At 42.7% G+C, this 24,682-nt stretch overlaps 1 protein-coding gene across 1 annotated transcript in view; it reads right to left on the bottom strand.

The window, feature by feature from the left end:
* Positions 1-24,682, bottom strand: part of LOC113406200 (cohesin subunit SA-2-like) — an 83,293-nt gene that overhangs the window by 17,575 nt on the left and 41,036 nt on the right. Inside the window, exons 15-23 of the mRNA XM_029911081.1 lie at positions 16,015-16,122; positions 9,100-9,211; positions 8,302-8,413; positions 6,474-6,577; positions 5,873-5,965; positions 5,699-5,788; positions 3,554-3,757; positions 2,006-2,082; positions 22-109 (exon numbers count right to left, since the gene is read on the bottom strand). Coding sequence (XP_029766941.1) covers positions 22-109; positions 2,006-2,082; positions 3,554-3,757; positions 5,699-5,788; positions 5,873-5,965; positions 6,474-6,577; positions 8,302-8,413; positions 9,100-9,211; positions 16,015-16,122 — 988 coding nt within the window. The remainder of the gene's footprint in view (positions 1-21; positions 110-2,005; positions 2,083-3,553; positions 3,758-5,698; positions 5,789-5,872; positions 5,966-6,473; positions 6,578-8,301; positions 8,414-9,099; positions 9,212-16,014; positions 16,123-24,682) is intronic.

The raw sequence follows: 24,682 nt of genomic DNA, 5'->3' as shown, positions 1-24,682 counted from the left end.
TGCTCAGTATCATCAATTTACCTGAACAGGTAAACTCCCATACTCCATCTCAAAAACCAGCAGCTTTGAAGTCTTCCCATAGAGATTCCATTTGGTGAGATTGTGAGCACTGCCAGGCAAAAAGGAAATGAAATACCATGCTAAAATAATCAAAAAGAGAAGAGATAAAAGCTACTGTTTTTAACAGTCCCATTTCTCCCTACATGCAACCTGTTCCTAAAGAAATGATCACAGCTACCAAAGAGATTATGCTTTTATTTGGTGAAGAGAGGCTGATTACCTTCACAGTGATACCTAAATTTATTAGGGGAAGTAAGAAAAATCTCACCTACGAATATAAAAAGTAAAATGTATCCTCTTTTTGCCAGCATCTAATGGATATCAATGACTTTCAGTGAAAACTAATTGACAAACACTGCACCACAAAAATTAAACCAGTTTTGCATGTGCTGGATCCATTTGTGCCCTATGATCCATATAATTAATTTGGAAATAAACGACCTCCATCTATGCTGACTCTATGTTGGCAGGTAAAGCACAAGGATGTTTGATGATAAATGTTAAAGCTGGTCATGATTTGTTTCCTCTACAATGAAATCTGCTAAGAAGAGATACCTGAAATCTTCCAGTATAGATAGAAAAAGGGAAATACAGTTTACTCTGGCCTAATATTAATTATAGGCTTTAGCCTATTGTTTCAGTAGTTATCACAGAGTCTTGTTCCTACTACAAAAAATGCAACTTGCGTGAGTCAAAGGAATGGGATTATGCACAAGGAAACTGAACTTTGACACTTTTTCCACACAAACCAGGAATGCTCTCTCCAAACACTCATCCAGTAGAAGCTCAGAGTTATGAACTGTCCAGTCAACCACACAACTCATTTGGAACTGGAAGTACACAATCAGGCAGCAGCAGAGACAAAAACCAAAAAGCAAATACAGTACAGTTCTCTGTTAAACATAAACTACTGAAGAAATAAAGGGAAAGGAGCATTCTTTTTCTGCATAGTAAAGTTTCAAAGCTGTATTAGGTATCAGGGGGTAGCCGTGTTAGTTAAATCTGTTAGTCTTTAAGGTGCCACCGGACTCCAAAGCTGTATTAAATCAATGTTCACTTGTAAACTTTTGAAAGAACCACCATAACATTTTGTTCAGAGTGACGAACATTTCAGAGTTATGAACAACCTCCATTCCCGAGGTGTTTGTAACTCTGAGGTTATACTGTACTTCCCAAAAGAGATCTCAAGCTTCATGCCTTAAACAGTATTTGGAGCAACAGGGAATGTCAGCAATGCAAGATGAAGGGAAAGCTACTCCTAACCCATGGCCCAATTCTGCCACACTCAGTAGTATCTTACTTGATGAGGAGTCTCAATAAAGTCATTGGTAAGATCCTACTCAAGGTGAGTAAGGGTTGCAGAACTGGGCCACTAGTGAGCAAGCAAGAGCACTCTGCACTACATGAGAGCAGGGCTTCAGAGTCTTGCTCTTTGAGAGATGGAGACCAGACAAATTAGAGTTAACATATTGTGCCTGCTATCAAACATAGTGCTCTTACCCTACACGCTGATTGCCAGTCTCGACACTAAGGTGTCTCAAATGGTATCCAGCTAAGAGGGAAGACACAGAAACAGCCCAAAGGAAAGGACCTACATGCAGACAGTGATATCCCAATCCCGTAAGCAGTCCACGTGCAGACCTCTGATTGACTTCATCACTGCCACTCAAGCCTAGTAAGTTCAAAAAGAATTCTCTGCTCAGAAAGCCTGCCAACATTTAGGAGAGTCTAGAAACTGACAGGAAAAAGTACTTGTGATAAAAGGAATTCCACCTGACCGTTCTATGCACAAACATCACACCTAGTGACTATTTTGATTCTTTTATGTAAACTTGATTAGCCAGTCAACCAACAGCAATTCCTGCTTTTATAGCAGCTCGGTGAGGTTACAGTATGCTAACGGTATAGGAGAGGAAGGCAGTAATCATGTAAACAAACATCTCACTTATGAAAAGCTGCTATTCTTCTCAAAGTGGAATATATTCGGCAAACTCCTTCTTCATCTGTGCAAAGACCTTCTCCCTAAATCACACGAGTTAGGAAAGAGAACAGAATGAACAGAGGTGTTGTGGGCCAGCTGCTAGCTCCTCTACTAACCATGGGCTTGAATTAGACTTCGTCCCAGTTTCGGGAACCATTTGCCCCTCAACTATGTTCCCTAGACCCCTCTCTAAGATAAAGAATAATGTACATGGGATGGAAAGAAGTTACATGTCTGGGAAATGCCATGCTGCTGCTCTCGTATTATAACATCCTCATAACTGAACACCCCACAGCTGCCTCTAGCGTCTTGGTAATAAAAACTACAAAGTCTAATGCAGACCTTCTCACATTGTGGTGTGTGGTCACTGTTGACCCATCAAGCACCTGCTTGTGGTCTGCAGAGAGCTAGCTGCTCACATGGTGCTGGCTTTCCTTGTTTTCAGCTGCCAAGTCACAAAGACAGCTAAAAATACATTAAATACTTTCCTAATATTATTTTCCCATATATGCAATTGCTGTGGTTTCCACAAAGATACGACAGAATCACAAATGGCAAACGAGGTACTCCTTCCAATGAAGAATTAGAAGAGAAGGGTTCCATGAGACAACCTCTTTATTTAGCTGTGGTCCACACTACACAAGTGTTCAAGAACCCCAGTCGACCTCTTAAAAGCTTATTTCTAATTTAAAAAATACTCACACATTGGAATAGATGTCTATTTAAACTACCAAAATAAATCCAATGTGTTTTTTTTTGGCCTGACACACTTACAGTATCCCAGCACCCAATAAAAATCCACTTGTCTGAACTCCCGTACTATGGCATGACACCTGTTAGCGATGGCACAGTTCATCAGCTACAGGCTCCTGTGGTTGAAATCAGCCAGCAAGCTATTCATATCTCCACCGGCTGTTTCTGCTTTTGAGAACTAATGAAAAACTTGGAGAGGGACTCAGCAGTCCTCCTTCCAAAAAGCAAAAGCTACTTTCCTGTGATCTAATAGTACCTACAGAATTATCTTTAAAAAAACCCACTCAAAACAGCAGCAAAGTTATAAAGAGCTTTTTGATTACTGCCAATATGTACAAATGTAGAATTATACCTCCTCTAAAATACTCTATATCTAACAGATCCACCTAGTGCTTCTCATTAGCGCTTAGATGGGCATTTTCAAATAGCAACATTAACCCTCTGGAGCTCAGGGCTAGAATATCCATTGGTGCTCTGGCCATAAGAATCCACATGATAGTGCACGCCCAGAAATCCCATTCCGTAGTGCCATAGACTACACCATCCCTTCTCTTCCCCTTCTTCCTGCCAGAACACAATTTTCACTCCTTTAAAATGTAAACAGACAGCCCTTTCAGAGTATTCACACTGCCTCTGTAAGCTTTGCTCTCCCCAAGCAAAGAAAAACCAGTACATTACCAGTGTTCACATCTCTCCCTTGTATTTATTTCATTTTGATCTTGAAATGTTTCATGTATTTCTACTTCCAGTCACACGCACCTCATGCCAAGAATCATCCAGCAGCTCATTAAGTTTGTCCACCAATTCGTCTATCAGCTGAGTTCTGGCAAGATCCGCCCTCCTGTGGATGGCCAGATCTTCATTGCAGAGGACATAATACATCCTGGAGCAAGCCTCGAGGACATCCACGTCAGAGTGTTTGGCTACAATGCCTTTCACCACTCTCAGCAAAGCATCTACGTGCTGCAAGTGATCATGATGATAGTCAAGTCAAAGTTATGCCTATTTATGTTTATGTCTTTTTACTTTACACAACTGAAAACGAAATAAATGCCCGTTTGGGGAGGACAGGCAGGGATTACAGGACAAGATTTTGTTTGTTGCTCTAGGTCTTATAACAGACCTTTTTTACTGTCACATAAGAACGGCTATACTGAGTCAGACCAATGGTCCATCTAACCCAATGTCCTGTCTTCCAACAGTGGCCAGTGCCAGATGCTTCAGAGGGAATGAACAGAACAGCAATTATTCAGCAATCCATCCCGTCACCCAGTCCAGCTTCTGGTAGTCAGAGGTTTAGGGACACCCAGAGCACGGGGTTGCATCCCTGACCATCTTGGCTAAGAGCCAACAATGGACTATTCCTCCCTGACCTTATCCAAGTCTTTTTTTTTTAACCTAATTATACTTTTGGCCTTCACAACATCCCCTGGCCACAAGTTCCATAGGTTGACTATGTATTGTATGAAGAAGCACTTCCTTATGTTCGTTTTAAACCTGAGGCCTAGTAGTTTCATGAAGTGACCCCCGGTTCTTGTGTTATGTGAAGCTGTAAATAACACTCCCTATTCATTTTCTCCACAACAGTCAAGATTTTATAGACCATTTATTATATCCCACCTCTGCACGTCATATCTTTTCTAAGCTAAACAATCCCAGTTTTTTTAATCTCTCCTCATATGGAAGCTGTTCCATATCCCTAATCATTTTTGTTGCTCTTCTCTATACTTTTTCCAATTCTAATACATCTTTTTTGAGATGGGGTGACCAGAACTGCACATAGTGTTAAAGATATGTGTGTATCCTGGATCTATATAGAGGCATTAAGGTATTTTTTGTCTTATTTTCTATCCCTTTCATTCCCCTAACATTCTATTAGCTTTGTTGACTGCTGCTGCACATTGAGTGGATGTTTTCAGATAACTATCCACAATGACTCCAAGATCTCTTTGAGTGGTAACAGCTAATTTAGACCCCATCATTTTGTATGTATAGTTGTATATCTTAATATCTTCCTAAAACCTTAATTACCTATTTCAGCCCCAAGTCTAGCAATACACATGACTCTAAATAATAACAGTAGAAGAGACTGAGGGGAAAGAGGGCAAAGAAAGGGCCCTCTAGACACAAGGCTGCCTGCTGCGGTAACAAAGATGAAGCATGTTTCAGAGCTCCCATCATTCTGTGGTGGGCTTATTCCCATGAGTGGGTCACTGACAGTATTGTTTGTTACACAAACAGAAACAGATAACAGCCCCTTTCTGCCATATTGCTACTGCTTTATCGCCCCCTCAGCTAATTTTTTGTGCTGGAAGTACATGGATGTGATTTTTCCCTTGCCTTGTTATGGATATTTACAGGGGGGTTAATTTTAGCAATCCACTCCACTTATGTATGGGCTTTGCTATTTCAAGGATTTCATCCTTCCATTCCTGAATTCCCCTCCTCCACATACAGATATACTATCCCCATTCTTCTCTTTGCAGTTACTAACCTCCCTCAGCAGCTGATAAGGGAGACAGTCTCCAATGAGAATTCAACTTCTTTCTGCAGTAAGCTGCTGGGAGATGCCAACTTGGATACATGTTGTAACTCCCCCTCCTCTCCACCCAACAAGAGGTCAAGAAGCAAGAATTAGTTTATTCCCAAAGCTGGGCCTCCTGCATGAAGCCATAAATCGTTATCCACCAGGGCCTTAGGCCAACCTTGCTATATCCATACAGACAAATGTTAAAGCATTTCCCTGGTGGCCTCAGTTCAAATATGAAGGGTTTCAACAGGGTATAAGTATTTCTTCATGTCCCAACAGTCTCCTGGCTGTAACAAGGTCTCACTATGCCCTGTAAATTGTCTCATAAATTTGTTATATTTCACACACATCCAACTGCCCCAATTCCTATTCACCTTCTCCAGACGTCCAGTACTGTAAACATCTAAATCATAATACTGGGGAATTTGCAGGAGGTTCGCCACTTTTTCAGCATCTGCTGAATACTGCAGAGGAAAACAGGATATGAGTGTGCTGCAGGAATTTTAATGAAATATTTAACATGCGCTCATGGAACAGCTGCTAGTTACCTTTGCCAAGAGCTGAGGAAGCACCACAATAAAGTGCTCAGTAATTTTGGTACAATCTTCCAATTGTATTTTCTTCTCTTTCGCTGACAGGATCTACAGACAAAGCATTCTGCTTCAGTTATAAAATACTCTTGGAGTTGGTTGGAATTTTACACCTATCCCAAGGTTAACTTTGCATATTAATATACCTTTAACTAACACAAACCGCCTGGCTGAGGCAAAGATTTTTTCCCCCCATGGGATTTCTCTCCCTCCCACCTTTTTTTTTTTAAATAAAATACTTGAGTTAGTGTTGAACAACCAGAGTGCTGTTTGGATGTAGGCTGCTTTACAACGACATCTACTGATGGATAAAATGGTCACTGTGTGTCGTTAACATGCTTCCACGGAGCTGAGCTTCCTCTAGAAGCTCATCTCATTCAATATCCACTGCTAAGATGTTTTGTCTGAAGGCCAAAAGGCATCGTGTTTGTCTTGTACAAACAATGCTGCTCTCTTTCTGCCGACGTGCCTGTGGCTAGGAAAGCACTTTTGGCAGAGCATGGAGGGAGGACACGTTTGATTGCAACATAATAAATATATTAGAATAAAACCCACTGACCTTTTTGGCCGCTCCTCTGCCCACAGGAGGGTGACCTTCAGCAGCTTCTCGAACGGTCATTACGATTATTTCAACGAGAGCGCTTTCCTGGGCATCCCTCAGTGCTGTAATCAAATCATGGTCTCTTCAGTGTCTCACAAAAGAAAAGTGAAGATGCAGGGATGACTAATGAGGAAAGTCTACTCATTCCTCAGAACAACTTTGAGGGGGGGAGAGAAATACTGTTGAAACTGCTAAAAAACTGCTGAAAGTTTGCTAAGTCCAACCTGAATGTGAACTGAAATTATTTTCTGTTATACAGAGTAAAAAAAGGAACTATTTCTTCCATGGCACCTTTGGGAGACAGGTTCCTAAAAATATCTTTAAAAATCTAGGCCTATGTGCTTTGATCCCACAGCAAAGAACTGCCTCTAGTTCTGACACAATAAACAGTGTTCAAGTCATTTTCTACATAAAACTAAACCCTCTAAAATATTTTATTTCTGAAAGTGACATTAAATTCAATTCAGCATCTTCCTTTCCAGTGGTGAACATCAGCTCCACACTACTCTGTTTCAATGAGATCGGCGCATTTAGGTTCCTTAACTCAGCCATGAAAACCAATATGCCCCTTGAAATGTAAAAGATAGATTAAGATTTCTGAATACAAAGGAACCTTCATGTAGTGAAGTCTTTTTTCTTCTCACCTTATAGCGAAGTTATTCGGTGTGATTCACTACAACCACAGCTACAATACACACATTGTGATTCACAGAAACTATTTGGAATTTTTAATTTACTTTAGAATAAAATAAATTTTCCTAAATGTGTTATGAGTGGATCTCACTGCATTTGACAAATAAAGCAACAGGTTCAGTGTCGCAAAAATGACGTTTCCCCAGAAGAGAACAGGCCAAATTCAGACCTAACTCCAATGAAATTTCATCCTCTTCCACCAGACCTGAGGCTCATCTTCTGGGGAACCTTTAGCAGAATGTGACTCTAGAACAGGGGTCGGCAACCTCTGGCACGCAGCTCGTCAGGGTAAGCACCCTGGCGGGCCGGGCCAGTTTATTTACCTGCTGACGTAGCAGGTTCGGCCGATCGCGGCCGCCACTGGCCGCGGTTCACCGTCCCGGGCCAATGGGGGCAGCGGGAAGCGGCGCGGGATGTGCTGGCCGCGGCTTCCCGCCACCCCTATTGGCCCGGGATGGCGAACCGCGGCCAGTGGGGGCCACAATCGGCCAAACCTGCTGTGTCAGCAGGTAATTAAATGGCGGCCAGTGGGGGCCATAAGCGTGCCAAACGTTGCCGACCCGTTCTAGAACCACATATAGCAACACGGGGCCCTATATGTGCCTCTTCCGCAATCCAGGGATCTGACTGGAGATTCTCTCCTCCAGCAAGTAGAGAACCATTCACCACAGTGCTCCCAAAGCTGCCTGACACAGACCTGACTGTTGAGGTAGAAATAGTACAGAACAAACACACTGCGGCCCCTGGAATCCCTTCTGCACCCTCTGAGTAGCCGAGAGAGAGAGAGAGAGAAGAAACATTCTTCACCTTCTGCCCCCCAACAGGCAGGCAGGAAGGAGGGAGAAAGAAGATAGGAGGGAGGAGTCACTGAGAGGCATAAGGGTTGGATAGTGTTTCACAAGGTTTTCGTAGGAATACTGCATCAATATTTGAGGGCATTGAGTCATGGCAGGACACTGAGCCAAAACTGTTTTGTGGCTCTATGCAACCAAGAGGCTCTTCAAGTGACCTTGCTATAGTTCAAGGTGAAGGAAGTTTCTTCTAGTAAATAAAACGAGTAATTTGTGCAACACTAAGGTTTTAGCTCACCTACCTTCTTCTTCAGCAGTTTCCAATAAAAGAGTGGTCATGCACTCCCAGTCCTTCAGCAAACTGCCTGCCCAATCCCACAGGCTGTCTACAAGGTACGTGACGTGTTTATGTAGCTAGGGATTAAAAACATACGCCTACAGAATCAAACATTTACTGAAATATGAATACAGCTTATTACATATTTCACCCTCTTTCTCTCATTATAGAACCGTATATGTGTATATATTTTTTTTCAATGTGTGTATTTTTTGACTACACCCAAACTAAATAGTAATTCTTCCAGTTGATATATGGGGAACATCATAAGAGAAAGAGAGTTACTTAAAGGACAGAAGAAAGATTTCCTAAAAAGACTAGTCTCCCCAAAGCTGTCCTGAATATCACTATTTGATTGCTGTTTGTAACACCTAAAATGCCCACTCCCATTCAAGAGCTTGAAATGAGTTACACTTTAGTTGCTATCCCTGGCTGAGCAGTCCTAGTTTTTTCAGAAAGCCAGTTCAACACCCACTCTCTGCATTGATACAACTGTAGAATAAGAGGTGTGGTACAACCAAACAAACATGTACAGTTTTACTTTACTGAAGCTCATCCTAGAGTTGAGAAAGTATCAAGTTCTAAGATCAACAGTTCTGAGCATGCAACCAAAAAGACCTTTCAAAAGGAAGTCTCCTCCCCACTCACCCACTTCTCCCTCCAACTTCCAGCAGCACCTCAATACCAACTCTCAGCCAGCTGCACTGGTTTGGAAAGGCTCCTCCCTCAACTCTTCGTCTATCACAATCTCCATTTTCCTTACCTCACTCTCCAAGAAAAAAGTTATTAATTTTCTCATGTAGCAGGTATTAGCCCCAAACTTCCCTCTTCTTTTGGGTGGGACTTCCTCTTCAGTTCCCTGATAACTAAGCAGCCTGCCAATGGAAAAAAAAAAGTCAGTCCAATTCTGTTGTGCACCTTTAGATTACTCAGTGAAGCAGCACAGATTCTGTCAGGATTTCAGGCAGTTTTACTTCTTTCTTTTAAAATCTATTCATCCATTCAGCAAACATCAAATTCTACTGTCAGCTGGAAGGAGAGGCACTAGATTATTTTTAGCTAGAAGTTCTCTCTGTGAAAGCAGGGACTACCTGCAGCAGCTAATACTGGGGCCCTGCCAGTTGTCTGGGCAACATACATAGATCCCATGGCAATGAGTACACCAAGCATTAGGCATTTATTTATCCTGTAAAGGTGCCCACTGTAATTTAGAGAAAATCATAAAAGAGAAATATCCTTCCTATACAAATCTTACTGCCCAGCAATACTTCATAATATGGTACATCTAGTCTCTGAAAACCAAGCCAGGCTCTTAGGATACGTCTACACTGTAATGTAAGCCCAGGGTTAGTGGGACTCGAGTCAACTGACCTGTGTTAGAAAACGCAGGGCTTGAGCATCCACACTAATTCTTTACCCTATGTTATAAATTTTCTAGCCCGTGCTCAAACCTGGGGCTCTGGCATCCACACTGCAGCACGCAGATCCAGGTCACACCCATCATGTCACAGACTCCCTAGTACCCTCCCAAAATGTGGCCACTCTAGACCTTTAACCATGGTGCACTGTAGTGCACCCACCCTGCACGATACACGAAGTAAGACCAGCCTGCCAGCACAGCCTGCCAAGCAACATGGAGGAGACCCCTTTTCAAGAAGTTCTCTTGCTTCCGCTTTCACTCCTGTGTCAGAAAATGGGCAGAGCATTCCCGAGGCACTGGTGGACATTTCAGTGGCATTTTTTGACTCATCAAAGGAACCTAAGAGAGCTTAAGATGGAGCAGGAGAAGGCAGAGGAGGTGGTGTACCCAGACATGGAAGACTCACACTCGCTGATGCTGCTCAGTACACTCAGAATAGCCACTGAGGCCCCCTGTGTAGACCGGCACTTCTAGTGCAGGGCCACAAGCACAGACTGGGGGAAATCACATCATCATGCAGACCTGGGATGGCCAGCAGTGGGTCCACAACTTTCATATGAAGAAAGGGACATTCCTGGAGTTTTGTGAGCAGCTTGCCCTGACCTTCTAGCATAAAGACACATGTCTGAGGGCACCCAGGCAGACCCAGAAGCAGGTTGCTATAGCCATCTGTAACCTGGATACCCCAGATACAGCTATAGGTCCGCTGCCAACCAGACTGGCGTTGGAAAGTTGACCATAGGTAAAGTAGTGGCAAGGTTTCTGAGGTGGACCAGATCTAAGCTGGTAGTTAAGCTTAGAAGTTTTCATGCAGGTCCCCACATCTGTACCCTAAAGTTCAGAGTGGGGAAGGAGCCTTGACACCATGTCACCACTCTGAACTTTAGGGTACAGCTTAGATCTGGTCCGCTGCCACCACTCCCAATGTGCTAATTCCCTTCCCTGGGTAGCCTTGAGAGACTCTTCACCAATTCCCTGGTGAATACAGATCCAAACCCCTTGGATCTTAAAACAAGGAGAAATTAACCATCCCCCCTCCTTTCTCCCACCAACTCCTGGTGGATCAAGATCCAACCCCCTTGGATCTAAAAACAAGGAAAAATCAATCAGGTTCTTAAAAAGAAGGCTTTTAATTACAGAAAAAGGTAAAAATCATCTCTGTAAAATCAGGATGGAAAATAACTTTACAGGGTAATCAAACAAAGAGCCCAGAGGACCCCCCGCCCCCAGCCTTAGGTTCAAAGTTACAGCAAACAGAGGTAAACACCCTAGCAAAAGGTACATTTACAAGTTGAGAAAACAAAGATAAAACTAACACGCCTTGCCTGGCTGTTTACTTACAAGTTTGAAATATGAGAGACTTGTTCAGAAAGATTTGGAGAGCCTGGATTGATGTCTGGTCCCTCTCAGTCCCAAGAGCAAACCACCACCAAAACAAAGAGCACAAACAAAAGCCTTCCCCCCACCAAGATTTGAAAGTATCTTGTCCCCTTATTGGTCCTTTGGGTCAGGTGTCAGCCAGGTTACCTGAGCTTCTTAACCCTTTACAGGTAAAAGGATTTTGGAGTCTCTGGCCAGGAGGGATTTTATAGTATTGTACACAGGAAGGCTGTTACCCTTCCCTTTATAGTTATGACAACCCCAAACAGTGCATACTGAACCAAACAATAGTTCTCCTGTCTAAAGAGGCAGGAGAACCACTCAGATGAACTCTGCCCCTATGTGTGCATGGGCAAGGGAATGGAAAAAGGTCCCCACGTCATAAAGAATCATAGAATTGCAGGATTGGAAGCGACTTCGCGAGGTCATCTAGTCCAGTCCCCTGCACTCATGGCAGGGCTAAGTATTGTCTAGACTATCCCTGACAGGTGTTTGTCTAATCTGCTCTTAAAAATCTCCAATGATGGTGTGACGGGTTGGATCACAGAAACCCCCTTGGGAGCTGCCACCTAATGTACCAAGACTACCCCTGTTCCTATTTTCCCTGCCAGCTCAGGACTCCAGCACCCTGTCTTGCTAAGCCAGACACTCCCGTCTGCTCCAACACAGACCCAGTGTCTGAATTACTTGCCCCAAAGCTGCAGGTTTACCTAAAAACAGCTCACAGAAGTGTGCTTGTCTTTAGCACTCAGATGCCCAACTCCCAATGGGGTCTAAACCCAAATAAATCCATTTTACTCTGTATAAAGCTTATGCAGCGTAAACTCATAAATTGTTCACCCTCTATAACACTGATAGAGAGATAGGCACAGTTGTTTGCTCCCCCAGGTATTAATACATACTCTGAGTTAATTAATAAGTAAAAAGTGATTTTATTAAATACAGAAAGTAGGATTTAAGTGGTTCCAAGTAGTGACAGACAGAACAAAGTAAGTCACCAAGCAAAATAAAATAAAATGTGCAAATCTATGTCTAATCAAACTTAATACAGATAAGATCCTCACCAGTTCCAGAATGCTCCCTTTTACAGACTAATCTCCTTTTAGCCTGGGTCCAGCAATCATTCACACCTCCTCTAGTTACTGTCCTTTGTTCCAGTTTCCTTCAAGTATCCTCGAGGGGTGGAGAGGCTCCTTCTTTAGCCAGCTGAAGACAAAATGGAGGGGTCTCCCAGAGGTTTAAATAGACTTTCTCTTGTGGGTGGAGACCCCCTCGTCACTCTGTGTAGAATCCAGTCACAAAATGAAGATTCAGAATCACATGGGCAAGTCACATGACCATGCATGACTCAGGACTTGCAGGTAGCAGCCATTACCCACATGCTACCGTGAACGTCCTCAGGTAGATTTCTTATGTGGATTGGAGTCTTCCAAGCTCTTTTGTCTGTTAAGTGCTTCCTGATTGACCACTTAATTTGCACATTCCTTTCCCAAGAAGTGACCAAATGTTCTAACTAAGGCTACTTAGAAATCAAGCAATTATACAGCCAATGTTCATAACTTTGAACACACAAATGGTGCCTGCATACAACTAGGATGAACATAACCAGTAGATCATAACCTTTACATAGATATGTTACATGGCATATGTAGCAAAACCCTATTCCAGTTATATCATACATACATTTATGAGCACACCCCCCCATAAAGCCTTATGGTGTACATTGTCACAGATGGAGATTCCACAACCTCTCTAGGCAATTTATTCCAGTGTTTACCTACCCTGACAGAAAATTTTTCCTAATGTCCAACCTAAACCACCCTTGCTGCAATTCAAGCCCGTTGCTTCTTGTCCTATCCTCAGAGGTCAAGGCAAACAATTTTTCTCCCTCCTTATAACAATCTTTTGTGTACTTGAAAACTATCATGTCCCCTCTCAGTCTTCTCTTCTCCAGATGAAATAAACCCATTTTTTTCAATCTTCCATCATAGGTCGTGCTTTCTAAACCTTTTCTGTTGTTCTTCTCTGGACTTTCTCCAATTTGTCCACATCTTTCCGGAATGTGGCACCCAGAACTGGACACAATACTCCAGTTGAGGCCTAATCAGCACAGAGTAGAGCAGAAGAATTACTTCTCATGTTTTGCTTATAACACTCCTGGCTAATACATCCCAGAATGATGTTCGCTTTTTTTGCAACAGTGTTACACTGTGATTCATATTTAGCTTGTGATCCACTATGATCTCCAGATTCCTTTCCGCAGTACTCCATCCTAGGCAGTCATTTCCCATTTTGTATGTGTGCAACTGATTGTTCCTTCCTAAGTGGAGTACTTTGCATTTGTCCTTATTGAGTTTCATCCTATTTACTTCAGACCATTTCTCCAGTTTGCCAAGATCATTTTGAATTTTAATCCTATCCTCCAAAGCGCTTGCAACCCCTCCCAACTTGGTATAAACAAACTTTATAAATGTACTCTCTATGCCACTATCTAAATCAGTGGCTCTCAACCTTTTCAGACTGCTGTACCCTTTCAGGAGTCTGATTTGTCTTGCATACCCCCTAGTTTCACCTCATTTAAAAATTACTTGCTTACAAAATCAGAGATAAAAATACAAAAGTGTCACATCACTATTACTTAAAAATGGCTTACTTTCTCATTTTTACCATGTAATTATAAAATAAATCAACTGGAATATAAATATTGTACTTACATTTCAGTGTATAGTATATAGAGCAGTATAAACAAGTCATTGCCTGTATGAAAGTTTAGTTTGTACTGACTTCGCTAGTGCTTTTTATATAGCCTGTTGTAAAACTAGCCAAATATCTAGATGAGTTGATGTACCTCCTGGAAGACCTCTGAATACCCCAAGGGGTACACGTATTCCTGGTTGAGAACCACTGATCTAAATCATTGATGAAGATATTGAACAGAACTGGACCCAGAACTGATCCCTGTGGGACCCCACTAGATATGCCCTTTCAGCTTGACGTGTGAATCACTAATAACTACTCTCTGGGAACAGTTTTCCAACCAGTCATTCACCCACGTTACAGTAGCTCCATCTAGGGTGTATTTCCTGAGTTTGTTTATGAGGACGTCATGCGAGACAGTATCAAAAGCCTTACCAAAGTCAAGATATACCATATCTACTGCTTCCCCCATAGCCTCAAGTAACCCCTGTCAAAGAAAGCTATCAGGTTGGTTTGACATGATTTGTTCTTGACAAATCCATACTGACTGTTACTTATCATCTTATTATCTTCTAGGTGTCTGCAAACTGATTGCTTAATTATTTGCTCCATTATCTTTCCGGGTACTGAAGTTAAGTTGACTGGTCTGTAATTCCCCAGTTGTCCTTATTTCCCTTTTTACAGTTTGGCACTATATTTGCCCTTTTCCAGTCCTCTAGAATCTCTCCTGGCTTTCCATGACTTTTCAAAGATAATCATTAATGGCTTAGATATTTCCTCAGTCAGCTCCTTGAGTATTCTAGGATGTCTCTCCCATCAAGATTCCTCCTCCTGGAATGATGGACAGCCATCTTGGCCAGTGCCAAGAAGAGATGGTCAAGGAGGTCTATCCACAGACACAGGTAAAGCATGGGATGCAGCAGTGCAATGTTTACCACACTCCCTGCCTATGTTCCTCAAACCTGACATGGAGAGGCCACTAGTAGCATGAGGGCACGTTAGCCTCAGTGTAGATTTAAGCCTGTGCTTTTTCTGCCAAACCTGCCAACAAAGTTGTCAACTAGTGCCATGTGTAGTGGTGGTTTATGTGATGTAGATCCTTGTGCACAGATAACAGTACAAAGATAAGCAGCTCATTTCACACTGACCCAGTCAGTCATTTGCTTGTATTCCAATGGAATATTAATGAGATGCTGATGCTACAGGTCCCATGTTTATCAAGACAGCACCACCAATAGATAAGAGTGGCATTGTTCTGGGCATAAATCACTGATTTATGACAACATTAGGCCAGAGAGTTGGGGACCTACAAAACAAAGCAGGATAGGGCTAGGAGGTGTGACTAGGGACACATCAGAGAAGGGATTTTTCTTTTTTCTTTATTTTGGGCCTGGATCCACAAATCCTAGGCCTTATATTATTTTGCTGGGTGAATACGTACAGCAACGGAGGAAGGGGACAAAGAGGTATGAATAATCATGGTCAGCTTTTAATATTGCCTCTCCAAAGCCTTGCCAAAAGTAGTGTCACCCATTTTTGCTAAACAAAATACAGAATTTCATCAAGCTGTAGATACAGAATTTTTATTAATTCCCTTTGTAGCATGGCAGCTCCATTCTTTGCCCACATCCATTGTCATAAAGGCCCATTTATAAAAGTTACTCCTGGGAAGTTAGATTGTATATTTCATTAACTTGACTGAAAACTGGGAGGATTTTTTAATCTGTGGGCTCTCATTATTCAAAGGCCTTTACAATGTATAAGGCAACTTTCAAGGGGAGAAGAGGCCACCTTTGCAATTAATCATAAACAGCTACAAAAAAATCCAACAGATGCCAGGTGATCAACTGGCTCATCGGAAGCAAAGCAACAGGGAAAAAGTAGAAAGGAAGGCTGCATGGTCCTTGGCATGATACAATACTGGTGGACTAGTCAGTTGTTTTATACTTTATTATAGTCTTGTACCTTTCTCATGCTTGTTTAACATGCCAAGGCTGGGAAGTGAAACAAACAGTTAGCCCCAGATAGCAGCCCTCCACTTATTCAGCAGAAGAAGGGACATCTGGTATCCACCAGAGATGAGCCACCAATTGAAAGATAAAGGTTTAATGTCCCTCTTAAACAAACCCATTTTCACTCTGAAACAATGAGAATATGCAAAAAGTAGCCAAGCAGAGATACCTTTTATAAAGGAATTCCCCAGCTGCTACTGCTAGAGGTCTGTGCGTGGTATAAACAAACTGGAATAAGGTTTCACAGTCTTCAGATGATAACGCGTCCTCACAGTTCCTATGCAAAGATATAATACAAGTTATTATGCATATTTAGCTAGAAGGGATTATATGTATCCTAATATTGGACCTGAGTCTATACCTAATATTGGACCTGATTCTCCACTGCCTTGCAGTTCATATAGTCAGTTACACCTCTGCAAATTGAATCTTGATATGCTACCTAATCAGAGCAGTAGCATTTTTGTATTCACCTTGTAGAGATGGAAGTGTCTACATAACATACAAGGAATGAAGAATTAGGCTCTTTGTGCGGGCATAAACATTCACATAAAAGCGTGGGTAAGGCTGTTTGGTTCTCAGGAAAAAAAAAAAAAAATTCCCAAATTAGTTACAAAAAAGGAAAGTCATAACACAGTATTTTTAATCTTGGATTGTTTGCCACAGAAAATTATAATATAGATCAAATATCCTGTATTTTTCTAAATAAAATTGTTTAAAGCTATTTAATCAAGAGTTAAAACGGATACTCAATTACAATGAGCTTATATAGAAACCCATTTTAAAAATCACGGCAAAAGCATGCTCAATAGGAAGCTGACCAGCACACCAAAGACCACACCCTCAAATCCTAGTCCCTAGCAGTTAAATATTAAGCAGGGGTGTCTCACTGACAACTACTTGAACTAACACTGGGTAAAGGTTTGTGGCAGATTATAACCAAAAAAAAAAAAAAAAGACAAACAGCTCTTAAACTAATCTACAAACATTGGCTGTGGTTTAAAACAGTAGGAGAGTAGTGGGTTGAAAGCCCCAGGGTACTTGAACAGAGGGCATGCTGTCTGTTGGCTTTTCACTTCTGTGAGCCAACAAGGTCTCAAAAGTCATAAATTGATCGTTATGGATTATTTCCCTGTGCGCTCCTTGCTTATTTTTGCTGAAAAGTTCCCTGCTATTTTTAATGAAAGTTCTCTCTCCTGCTAGGTTGCACTCAGTAAACTTGCTTATAATGATCACTGGCACAGTAAACAGGTCTTTATAGTGAAAATGTTGATGATGTGCCAAGTAAATATTGACTGGAACTAGTCTAATAGTAATTATGCACTAAATAAATGCCAAGCCAAGTGTGGGGGGGTGACACAGAGGGGGTGGCAAATAAATATTACATTATTATTCCGCTATCTTTAGGACTGGTGAAATAGTGAAAAAATATATTTATGGATAAGTTACTCAGTGATTGATTTGAAACATTTAAAATGAACTACATACAAATATGATTTAAGCAGCTCCTGTGTGGAGTTCTGTACAGTGTATGAGCACCCAGCTATGTATCCTGTGGAGCCTGGATTACAATTTTAATTACAAGGGCTGATGTAGTTGAGTGGTATTCACCTTCCATTTACTTTTGCATCCCATATTCACGTTGAGTGGTGTCAACTGAACATACCAAATGGCACTTACAGAAGTAAGGGTTGCCCAACCAGCTTTGTATCAATAAAAGTATGGAGAACTGAATGAAATAAGCCAACTGTTTAATATAATTTTTATTCACTGTAATATCAATACAGCATAACTCCTCTATAAACGCTTCTTTTCTAGGAAGCTGTCCAATGCAAATTCTCTACCTATTTGCAACTCTTTCTCACCCTCTTTTTAAAAGCTGGGATCCAACTGAAATGGCAGTTCTAAGTGACGGTGTTGTAGTCTGGGACACCTGTGGACGGAGATGTGCACAGTTTTTGAGACGGGGCTATTTCTTGTTCTTTTCATCAGTTCTCTCTCTTCACTATATTGCAAGGTGACAGAGAGCGACAGGTATTACATTCACTGCAACAAGTCTTTCTTTTTCTAAACCCCTTTGATAGGTGAAGTGCTTGGCAATATGTGTATAGTTATAAAAAGCCTCTCTTTGGGGACAAGTTACAAGATTTCATACAAACTATTTCTAACCATGGGAGGGAAAGGCTAAAAATGGGGTGAAATCCAGTTTTGTCACTGTCTTCAAAGGGACCAGAATTTCCCCCAGGTATTTTACCCTGTACTCAGTTTTCCCCTCATTAAGGAAGTGTTAGGTACGGTGTGACCTCGGCTCCTTGTACAGAACACTCTCTGGTGGCACAGGAGATCAGCAGGGAAAAATGAGCCACCTCTACCCGATATGAGCTGCCAGGCGGGCATAACATTCTTTTTTTTTTAAATCCATTAATTAAGCAGACAGAAGATCTGAATGTGCATCTGTTCTCTCGTCTTTCACACAGTGCTCAGCAGTTGCTTACTGTAAGATGTCAAGGTTTCCACTTGAAAGATACCTGACCAGTTCAGAGACTACGTACCTCTACAGAGGGCAATACCTAGCTACACCTACTACAACCGGCGATTTTAGAAGTATTTCCTCAATAAAAGGGGTGCCTTCTTTTGTACATATAAGCCAATAATCACACATTCAAAGAATACTTTATGTAGTGCAATACTACTGCTGCAAATTTACAGCCCTTCAAATGCCAAGTGACAGATAAAGGTTAAGCCAGAAGTGCCTGCCAGTATTTAGATGCCTAAAAATAAGCATGGCTTTCCACATACCAATGCCATGATATATCATTTTCTCCTCGCTTCAGTGTGAAGAGGCAAGGAAGAAGGAAGATGGGATACGCCAGGGAGAGAGCAAAGACTCCATTTGTTCTGGATGCCAAACATTAGCTGGGAAATCTCACGTCTTCTCTTTTGTTTTACATTTCATGAGATGACCTTGGAAGCAGAAGACCCACTGCCTTCTCAACGTGAGAGGGGAGACTGAACAGGGGCTGCCTACACCATCTCATTTGTGTGCAATTTACTTATATTCCAAGATAAAAAAACCACAAGATCTAAGCAGAATTAAAATATCAGTAACATAAGGGTAAAAAAATGAAAACAAAACAAAAAAAACCTAACTTACAAGGATGTTGTAATTATCCCAAACCTAAACATTACATGCTAAGAAAATTCAGAGAAAATATTGCACTTAAGAAATCCAAGCAAGAATGAAAATGCAGAGTTAAGGTATATGAACAACCTTAATGCTGCCCCTTAGCATCACCATCCAATAAGCATGATTAAGGCACTTAAGGGTTTGTGGTCCCAGATTAGATTAAACTGATTTTTGAGGATATTAGGGCAGGTGTTTTTGTTTTCTTCATATGTTTCCCCTCTTGGCATCAATACAGGCACGGCAGTAAAGTGTCATCTGCATACACAAGACAAGAGGTGAAATCCTGGCCCCACTGAAGTCGGTGGGAGTTTTGCCATAGACTACAAATGGGACCAGGATTTCACCCAAGATCTATGTTCTGACAGGACAGGGAAGGTGTCAAATATTAGAGAGGTGCTAAAGGGCAAGGGCTTCAGCACTAAAAGCATGGGTTTGTTTTGGTTCCAGAGCACACACTGGAGCGGAAAGCAAGCTCTTTTCTCTTTTTAAGTGGTCTCAAGAAGGGGAAGAGACTAGGGCTGGCAGGCATTTTGAAGCCAGAGGTTAGCAGAGGTGCATGATGGTAGGAAGATGGCTGCAGGAGATAAGGGATAACAGAAGGAGTAATTAGTTTATGCCATCACCATCACGAAGGAGGAGAGGGGTCTTTCGCTTTTACATTGTTTTGGACAGGCTTGATTCTTCCTTCAGGGAATCTCAAAGCATTCTCATATCTCTACGTTAATGGTGTCATGGGTGCTGACTCCGTGGGTGTTCCGGGGCTGGAGCACCCATGGGGGAAAAAAAAGAAAACAGTGAGTGCTCAGCACCCACCAGCCACAGCTGTTCGCCGCCCCCACTCATCAGCTGACAGGGGCGGCAGCGGCGCCAAACAGCTATTTGGCCGCTCAGGGAGGTGCCTGGGAGAGGGCGGAGAGCGGTGGTCAGGGGCCTTGGGGAGGGGACGGAGTGGGGGCGGGAAAAGGCAGAGCAACGGCAGGACCTTGAGGAGGGGGCAAAACGAGGGCATCGCCTAAGGAGAGGGAGGCAGAGCAGAGGCAGGAAGAGGCAGAGCGAAGGCGGGACCTTGTGGGAAGAGGCAGAGTGGGAGCAGAGCCTCAGGGCAGAGCGGGGTGGAGCACCCCCGGAGAAAAGGAAAAGTTTGCGCCTGTGAATGGTGTCATCCCAACAGAATCACAGAAGAGCCATTAATTTGCATTGTACTCTGCTACTCCTCTGTCCCCTTTCACTAGTGCAGGATCTCCCTCCAAACTGTAAGCCTCAGACATCATCCATTAGAAAGAATCCAGAATGTATTGGGCTAACTTATCATAGCAGAAAGAAAGTTTTACAGACACGCACAACCCCTACATCTAATTTTAGCAATTTTAAGAAAATCAAGTAAACTTCTGGGTTCACATATCCCTAAAGGAAAGAGTCTAAGGGCAACTAACTAAGAGAGAAAGGCAGATAATTTCCTTATTTGCATACAAGGTGTCTCTCTCTTTTCCATCTCCTCTAAGTCACATGAAAATGTTTTTCACAACAGTATTTAAACAACAGATATAATCTAATAGGTACGCATAGGCTTGCTAACCAGGTGGCTTACCTGATCTTTTTAGAAATAATGCATTCACCTATCAGATCTCAATTTCTTCTTCAGAGACAATCATAGGAGTTACATATGGAAAAGCCCTACTGAATTATCTAGTTCAGTTCCCGGCCAAGGTGACATTATTTGCTATGGTATATTTACTAGAGCTTTGCCAGCTCTAATTTTGAAGTGCCTTAAATAATGAGGCTTCTACCATTTCAGTTAGAGTCAATTTCACAGTCTAACAGAGAAACAGGAAGGACAGGGATGTTTTTAAAGCACATGCGTAGGATCTCTCTACCTAATTTCTGGCTCCTGCCAAAGACTGTGTGTGAAACCAGGGATGCTTAACTTCTGAGCCTCAGCTTCCCTCTGTAAAATAAGGATAACACTACTTACCTACCTCACAGGGCTGTCGTGAGAATTACTAAATTTATTAAGCCAGTAAGGTATTTTAATTAGAAGGCACTAAGAATACAAAGTATTAATAGTTCACATTGACAAGCAGCTTTTCCTGATGCCAAACTTAAGTTTTCTCTCTGATCTTAGGCCATGTCTACGATACACAGTTTTGTCGACACAAGACAGCTACGTCGACCTAACTATGAAGGTGTACACACTGCAATTCTCCTCCCACCAGTTTAACTCGCCTGCTACTCTGACATAATAAAACCACCTCCATGAGAGGCGTAGAGTTTAGGGCGACGTTAGAGTGATGCATTGCAGTGACACTGCATTGCTTACGATGCCCTAAGTGGCCGCCAGGAGGTGTCCCACAATGCCCACCCTAGCACCCTTTTGAATTCCACTGCCCTGCAGCCAGGTACACAAGTGAACGCCCCTCCTCTGTTAAAGCCCCGGGAAGTTTTGAATTTGCTCTTGCTGTTTGCTCGGCGTGGAGAGCTCACATAGTAACTGCCCGGTTGAGCATGCCGCCTCCATGCAGCAAATACACTCCTGCCTGGAGTACACCAGAATGGTTGCATCTCCTGGGTCTGTGGGGCGAGGAGGCTGCGCAGTCACAGCTCCGCTCCAGCAGCAGGAACTTGCTCAGGGCATGGAGGAGAAGGGCTGTGATAGAGACACACAGCAATGCCATGTAAAAATCAAAGAGCTGCAGCAGGCATAGCAGGAGGCAAGGGAGGCAAGTACTAGCCTCTGGTGCGGCGCCGCAAACATGCCACTTCTACAAGGAGGGAGTTGAGGTCAGGGTGGTGGTGAATAGCCCCTCCCCCCCGTTGAGCTCCTTTTACAGCCTTGTGTTCATAACGCACAGCACTGAAGAGCAGTGCAGGATCCATGCTTTCTGACAGAGATGGCTGGCTTGCAGGTAACCAGGGCAGTTCAAAAGCAGCTGGAAACCTAGTAGGATGCCCATGGAATGATGAGATTGAGAAAACTGCATCATGAAACGCTGTACCTGCACCATGTGGCATTGCAAACCCTTCCCAAAACACCCTGTGGCCAGTTGCACAGTGGGATAGCTACCCACAGCGCACTGCTCTCTGTGCTAATGCAAGAGCTGCTACTGTGGATGCGCTCCACCAACACCAGGAGCATAGTGTGGACATGCAACAGCAGTTTAATTACAGCGGTGGTTGGATGTCAATGTAACTTAAGTCAACTTAGCTCTGTACTGTAGACATAGCCTTAGTCTCATCATTTCTAATTATAACCAGATTTGTATGAGACAAAATAATTCCCCCTCCCCCCCCCCTTCGGCAGGTCTACACTACCCGCCTGACTCGGCGGGTAGAAATCGATCTCTCAGGGATCGAATTATCGCATCTCGTCGGGACGCGACAATCGATCCCCGCATCGACGCTTCTACTCCACCAGCGGAGGTAGGAGTAAGCGCCATTGACGGGCGAGCCGCGGAGGTCGATTTGCCGCCGTCCTCACAGCGGGGTAAGTCGGCTCCGATATGTCGAATTCGGTTATGCAGAAAGCGGTATACTGGCAGCACTGAAAACTCAAACTAGTATCTGAAAAGACTTTTACGCCTCACCAGAAGTACATCTAGTTAGAACTTAGTTGACAAATTCTGCTGATGAAGAAACTAGAGGAGAATCCAGCTCCCACAGAAAAGTTGGAACGGCCTGACTAAAGGAAGTGAAGATTTTTTGGCCAAGTAAGCAAGCAACTATGACTGAACACATAGAGGAAGCAGATCGGCTGAACAAATCTAATCTTTACAGTCACTCTTTTGTTATTACTCGCTTTGAGGAATTTCACAATTCCCAACCCCACCTAGTGCGTTTCTGCATGTATTAAGCTGCAGTGCTTAAGACCAAATACTGTCTATGAGCCAAGATATGCTTCCCATGCTATCTTAGGTACAACACCCTGGGTCTTTGTCTATACTGCAAGTGAAGGTGTGACTGTAGCATGAGTAGGCATACCCGTACCACCTTAAATCTAGCTAGCGTGGATAACAAGAGTAGTGTACATGTGGTGGCATGGGCTTCAGCAGAGGCTAGTGTCCAAGTATGTACCCAGGGTCCACCCATGTATGCTCAGGTTTTTAGCCCTTGCTGAGCCTATGTCACCACATCTACACTGCTACTGTTACCCAGGCTAGCATGGGTATGCCAACCTTTGCTACAATCACACCTTCACCTGCAGTGCAGACATACATCCAAGTGCTTCTCTGCTCCTGGAATGACAGTAATCATTTCTGAAATGTCTCCCCTCCTGGAAAGGCATCTTTATACAGGCTTTTAAAGCAACCTTATCAGAGAGAGTTTAACGCAATTCTTCACCCAAAATGTTTAGACTGGCCAGTGCTAATTTTATAAGCAAAAGAGATAAGATTCTTGGTTGGCTTTGTGGATAATTCATTTCAGTCCCCAACTCCCATCTTCATCTTCCCAATAATTAAACCAAATCAGCAGGGCTCAGCGTGACTAGGAGCGCTGTTGGCTCTGCAACAGATGGAGCAGAAACAAAGACAGCAAGTATGTGGTTGCTGGACCTCTGCCATGGCTTAATCAACAAAAACATGCACTCATTTTATTTACGAGGAAATATGTTTTATGATGGACACGTGTTGTTTGGAAAACTTCTTAGGAGGAACTGCACAGTGCTGGAAATCTAATTTTAAACTTTGTTTAGACAAGGCTTTCCTAAAAAAACAGACAATCGATAAACTTTTTGACTATAGTTAGCATTCATGAGTTTAGTGAAAACATGAACCCAACAATACAGCCAGAGAGGCTAAACAGCTGCAGTGCCAATATAGCACTTGTTGGTTCAGATATAGAACAAGAGCAACCTTAACTGGTTTAAAGAGTCATTGTATTTTAACAATGGTGTGCTACTCTTCCTAGCACAGGGACATGTTATGCACATAGATGCTATAACAAAGTACAATGCAATATCTATGCAATATGGAGAAGCAAATATCATACAAAGTGGTCGTTGTGTTTATATTAGCAGTGGTAACCTATCTACTATTAGTGTTACTTAAACAATGATACTGACTGTAAAAAAGCAAGTTATATCAACAATGAACATATACAATGGGCCCAATTCTGTTCCCATATATAGGCTGGTGTCCGCCTGAAGTAATGCCACTTAAGTGGGTGGAGTGTCAAGTGAGATAATAATCACTTCCTGTGATTATAAAGCAGCACTTCAGTGCACAAGAATATTCTGGTACTGTAATGCAAACAAAGGTTCAGAAATTAAACAGTTATTATCCGAGTTGTGCAGATCTCACCTCTATGGCCTCATGTAATTGTGGGTATGTCTATCCTCGAAGCTAGGGGTGTGATTCCTAGCTCGCACAGACATACTCATGCTAGCTCTCATCAAGTTAGCGTGCTAAAAATAGCATAGCCAGGAAAGCACAGGCAGTGGTGAGGGGCAGCAGAGGCTAGCTGCCCCAAGTACAAACCAGCCTGGACCCCATGCATATGTACTCGGGTGGCTAGCCCATGCCCCTGCTCCCCACTGCCTGTGCTACCACAGCCACACTACTATTTTTAATACACTACCTCAATCAGAGCTGGCGCAAGTATGTCTACACAAGCTGCGAATCAAACCCATAGCTCCAAATGCAGACGTACCCTGAAA

The sequence above is a fragment of the Terrapene carolina genome, unplaced genomic scaffold (assembly GCF_002925995.2).
Source record: "Terrapene carolina triunguis isolate 2854851 unplaced genomic scaffold, T_m_triunguis-2.0 Scaffold23, whole genome shotgun sequence".
In the NCBI taxonomy this organism is placed as follows: domain Eukaryota; kingdom Metazoa; phylum Chordata; order Testudines; family Emydidae; genus Terrapene; species Terrapene triunguis.
Note: the sequence above shows the minus strand (reverse complement) of the source record. Positions and strands in the feature narration are given on the sequence as shown.